The sequence below is a fragment of the Neltuma alba genome, unplaced genomic scaffold, assembly GCF_004799145.2.
Source record: "Neltuma alba isolate B1F8T4 unplaced genomic scaffold, ASM479914v2 tig00012904_pilon, whole genome shotgun sequence".
In the NCBI taxonomy this organism is placed as follows: Eukaryota; Viridiplantae; Streptophyta; class Magnoliopsida; order Fabales; family Fabaceae; genus Neltuma; species Neltuma alba.
This window is the reverse complement of record NW_021637274.1, coordinates 23470-28631: the sequence shown is the minus strand read 5'-3', so window position 1 is coordinate 28631 and position 5162 is coordinate 23470. Positions and strand designations below refer to the sequence as shown.

General features: G+C 42.2%; 1 protein-coding gene across 1 annotated transcript; it reads left to right on the top strand.

Moving 5' to 3' along the window:
• Positions 1 to 1194: 1194 nt before the first annotated feature.
• LOC114732341 (WD repeat-containing protein YMR102C-like) lies at positions 1195 to 5162 on the top strand. Its single transcript, XM_028919631.1, has 9 exons — positions 1195 to 2013; positions 2250 to 2744; positions 2794 to 3302; positions 3484 to 3574; positions 3678 to 3835; positions 3912 to 3963; positions 4047 to 4126; positions 4244 to 4337; positions 4441 to 5162. Exons 1-9 carry the CDS (start codon positions 1356 to 1358, stop codon positions 5160 to 5162), a joined length of 2859 nt encoding a protein of 952 aa, XP_028775464.1. The 5' UTR covers positions 1195 to 1355.

Below are 5162 nucleotides of genomic sequence, written 5' to 3'. Positions count from 1 at the left end.
GCCACTCTGATCCGGAGATCGGAAGATGCGCGGGTTTTTTTAATTTGAATCGGCTTCGTCTGGAAAAGATCTAAACGGCGCCGTCGGAAGCAGAACCATAATTTTTTTTTTCCCGGCCCGGCATAATTGTTTGGTTGCTTACTCTCCATTTTCGTGTTTTGACTTTTGATCACAACTAGAGTCTTTGACTTTCTTCTAATTTCCTCTCATGTCTTTTAGATTTAAATTTAATTTTTTTTTGTATTTTAAACTTTCTTCTTTTGAGTTTTAGCAGAGCATATCATTAATGCATGTACTACTTTGCATCCAAAATTAAACGCTTTTACCACTTTTTAATTGTTATATTGTTATTTTTTGTTTATATAAATAATTAAGATAAAATGGATGACACATTTATATACATATACTCCTTTGGTCATTAATATAAGACCTATTTAGATGAAGAAAAGTATGTAAATTAGTTAATTATAAAAAATATGATATGTTTTTCTTGAAATACCATAATCATCTTTCTTAATATCCTTCCTTCTTCTTTTACTTAATTATGGTTGAAGGAATATCTATAAGAATAATTTAGAAAAAATTAATCAATATGAAAAATAAGTCCTATATTTATGACCATAATCAACTCAGCAATTCAATCTTATGTATTAAGGATTGCCAGTTTAACCATGAAACCTATGATCTGGAGATATTTATGGTGTAATTTCCAATTTCACTTTTAAAACATGAGTTCAATATTTAAAAATCAAATATAAAATGTAAACTAGCAAATTAATAAAAAAAGGTTATAATTATTAAATAAATAAGGAAAAAAATACAAATATGAAGAAAGCCCCATTAAATGCATTATTATATTTGCATCCTTTTTTTAAGGGTAACACTCACTAATTTTTTTTTACCCGCCAACAACACTCACTAAATTTTTAACCATTAAAGTGAGAATCCGTCCCAAAGATCACCCTAGGAAAAATAAGCAAGTTGACTGATAATTTTCCAAATAAGAACGGGCCAAGAAAATGATTGGCAGAAGAAAAAGAAAACCGTTGACAGTTTCTTTACCTCCAAAATTCAGAAGCTAAACGATCCTCTTCTCCTTCCCTCGTTTCCTCTCTTCCACTTCTTTCTCAGTCCCAATACATCTTTCGAACATCAATCGAATTAAAAAAAAAAAAGAAGAAAGAAAGAAAGAAAACAAATTATAATATCCAATACCTTTGTCTCTATGTTGTTTCTTTCTTCCTCACTTTTCCTCCTGTGATCTTTTCACCAAATTCCACGTTTCGCTGCATCGTCATGTTTATGTGAGATTCATCCGTCTTCTATCTGCCTGCAACAGAATTAAAATCTCCAAAATGGAGCGCAAGAAAACAATGACGATGAATTGGAAAGGTGTTGACGACGACAATGACGACGAGCACTTCTTCGAGAGCTTGGACGGAGCTTCGTCATCGGACGAGGACGAGGAATTCCAAGAAAGCCGCATGTCATTCTCGTCAAATTCTCAAAGATTCAGAATCATGACAAGAAAAGCGTCGACGGTACCAATGGCAGTGGCGATCCCTGACTTCGACTACAACATATGGATGGCGGCACCAGGATCGATCACTGAACGGAGGAGGCGATTGCTTTACGGAATGGGCCTAGACGAGAACAAGGAGAGTTTGCGGCTGGCCAGCATAGCAATCGGCCGTGCAATGACGAGGAAGTTCGAGAATAATGCTTCGCCCCGGCCTGATTCGTCCGGTAAGCCCGAAGAGGCGACGGTTCCTGATTCCCGTGATGCGCCTGTTGTTATAGCACCTAAAGCCGATGCTGCTGATACTACTGCTGCAGCTGCTGAATCAAGCGATGAGAAGAAAACAGAGCATAAAACAGTGTTTTTGCCGCCATCGGATGAGCATAAAACAGAGCAATCCCCTGTGCCATTCGTTCTCGTCAGGTCGCGTTCCGACGGAGACGTAGATTGCGATACTTATTCCTTGCCCAAGATGAGGAAAGAGGAACTCATAGGTATGGTTACTAAAAAGATGCTTGATTAGTGTTGGTTCCTTGATTAGTTTTTCCTGAGAAGAATGTGCCCCAAGATATCATCCAAAAATAATAATTTTGCACCCTTCACTTGGAAATACTTGAATGACTTGTAAATTAGATAGATACTCATCTTTTCTTTTCATGAAATTACCATTCAAACTGCCATCCTCAGTGAGCTTATTAAGTAGACTGCCACTCTTTATTGCTCATTGCAGGTAAGGTCTCAAAGCAGCGTCTGACAAGAACGTCGTCAGAGATCACTCTGGCTCGTCCTCGTATGTGCCCCTACACATACTGGAGCCCCGCCCCTGCTGCGGCGAAAGACGACGCCAGTTCAGGGGCTTCAGGGGATCAACAATCAAAACGCCAGCACGGCCGTAAACTAACCGCGATCGTGTCAAACACCAGGTTTGCTTCTTTCTTCCTCATCAAGAACCTCGACACCGGGAAAGAGTTTATCGTCACTGGGAAGGACCCCGGCGGTGATGGCAATTGGAGCAGTCTAAACGACATACAAACAGGGAAAAAACTAACGATGGAAGAGTTCGAGAAATCCGTAGGACACTCTCCAATCGTCAAAGAGCTCATGCGACGCGGGCGAGACAAAAACGATGAGAGTAAGCCAGGTGCGAACTACTACCTGAACAAGAGCTTGAGAATGAGTAAGAAAACTGGGGCTGCTCTGTTGAAGAACCTAAAGGGTGTGGCAAGTGGGTTCATTGGAGAAACGAGAGAGGTCAGAGAGCATCAAAGAATCAGCGCCTCCTAATTTGCCTCCTCTGCCTCCATCTGCGGCACAACCAGCCAACACAGATCCTAATCAGAAACAGACTAAGAACAACGAATGGATTAGGGTTAGGCAGAGCGGGAAAACTCACAAAGAGCTCTCAGCGTTACATATGTGTCAAGAATTTCAGGCTCACGAAGGGGGCATTTGGACCATAAAGTTCAGCTGGGACGGCCATTATCTGGCGAGTGGAGGGGAGGATAAGGTGATTCATGTGTGGGAAGTGCAGGAGTGCGAGCTCATGTCGTTGACCCCAGGGGAAGGCAATCTTACCCCACTTCATCCGGCGCTGCTTGCTTCGTCGGCCACCAATGAGGGCGCGGCGGAGGAGAAGAAGGGCAAATCTGGGAATAAAAAGGATGATAAGGTCCCGGAGCACGTTCATGTGCCCGAGACTGTGTTCTCCCTCTCGGACAAGCCCTTCTGCACTTTCCAAGGTCATTCCGAAGACGTTTTGGACTTGTCTTGGTCCAAATGTCAGGTCAGCCCACTTAATTTTCATTATGGAAATTCCTGCATGTTTAAACCAAGGGCCAAAATCTACATGAGCTGAAATTGGATGGATAACAAAATTATTTATCTCATAATGAAACGCCTAATGAGCTAAAGTGCTAAACTACCATATCTGAATGAGGCGCTTACTCTCTTTGTAATAATTGCAGTTACTTCTCTCGTCTTCAATGGATAAAACAGTGAGACTATGGGACTTGGAATTAAAGACGTGCTTGAAGGTGTTCACCCACAATGACTATGGTGAGGTTGCCATATTTTTGGTGTGAAAAAAAAAACTACATAGTGATGGTATTTGTAATGGCCTGATGTGCTGCTATATACATATGTTTTTGGTGCTGCACAGTAACGTGCGTACAGTTCAATCCAATAGAGGAGGATTATTTCATAAGTGGGTCCCTTGATGCTAAGATCAGAATATGGAGCATTCCTCGACGACAAGTCGTGGATTGGGCCGACGTCCATGAAATGGTCACCGCCGTTTCTTACACTCCTGATGGTCAGGTGAGCCTTCTCTACCCAACTCTTGTTCTGTTCTCCAGTATACGCAATATGATTGTGCAAGCTATCAACGTTGTAGGCTGCTCTTGTTGGTACACATAATGGCACTTGTTGTATGTACGGCACAGAAGGTACTAGCCAGCTACTTCCTCTCTATATACATTCATCACCATCCTGCAAAACCTGGAAGTCATGAATTCCTAAAATGTTGCAGATTGCAAATTAAGTCAAACAAGCACGATTGACTTACAACAGAGAAAGAAAGCTCCGCTGAGAAAAATCACCGGCTTTCAGGTAATTATAATATAGTAGCTGGCTATATAGCTTTAGTTTTGCTCCCATTATTGGAAGCAGTTTGATAGTATGGCAGGAACATGCAAATTAGTTACGGGCCTTGTATATGTTTTTCAGTTTGCACCAAGCAATCCATCAGAAGTGCTTGTCACTTCCGCTGATTCCAGGATTAAGATTGTAGAAGGCACAAAAGTTGTTCATAAGTTCCAAGGTGCCATCACAACCCTGAACCACGTTGGAATATACGTGCATGTATATCATGAGTCTTTCTTTGGATAGAATAATGTTAACATATATAGGTATTACATGAACAGGTTTCCGAAATTCAAACAGTCAAATCGCAGCTTCATTCAGTCCAAATGGAAGACATGTTATAAGTGCAAGCGAAGATTCTCAAGTTTATGTGTGGAAGTATGATGAACCTCGACAAGGAGGCAACAATGCAAAAGCGAGAGCATTAGTTATGACTCGAGCTTTTGAGAGCTTCCCTTGTAAGGATGTTTCTGTGGCAGTGCCATGGCCTTTCACCATCAAGGGCGATCCCCCTCAAGCCAAGAAGACAGGTAAGACTGGTAATCTGCCCCCTCTTCCCAACAAGAAGGAATCAGATCCTTCCACCACAGATTCACCGCCCACGTTGCCGCCCCTTCCTCCTAAGAAAAATGCCACCGACGCTGAAACCACCTCCAAAACTACTGATAATAACGAGGAAAATACTAGCTCCGCCGCTGACAGTGGTTCCAATGACCAGCAAGAAGTGGATCCCGCAGCCATATCTCGAACAGAGTCTTTGGCGTCAGATTCAACAACCAGCTCGACCAGGCATGATGATCCATCTGCTATCTCTGCGACCAATGCATCGTCCTCTTCCCGGTCTTCTTCGTCTCGCTCACTCGCTGATAATAATCAAGCAGCGGCTTCATCAGGTTATCCTGTGGCATGGGGCTTGGTCATTGCCACCGCCAGCATAGGAGGTGAAATTAGGTGCTACCAGAATTTCGGGTTGCCTAAAAGGATCAGCAGCGGCTTCTTTTGA

Excerpts from the sequence above, each read along its gene's own strand:
- LOC114732341 (XM_028919631.1), top strand. The coding sequence starts at position 1,356 with ATGGAGCGCAAGAAAACAATGACGATGAATTGGAAAGGTGTTGACGAC. Across the intron at positions 3,575-3,677 it reads GTTCACCCACAATGACTATG|TAACGTGCGTACAGTTCAAT; the intron begins GTGAGGTTGCCA and ends GGTGCTGCACAG. Across the intron at positions 3,964-4,046 it reads TTGTATGTACGGCACAGAAG|ATTGCAAATTAAGTCAAACA; the intron begins GTACTAGCCAGC and ends AAAATGTTGCAG.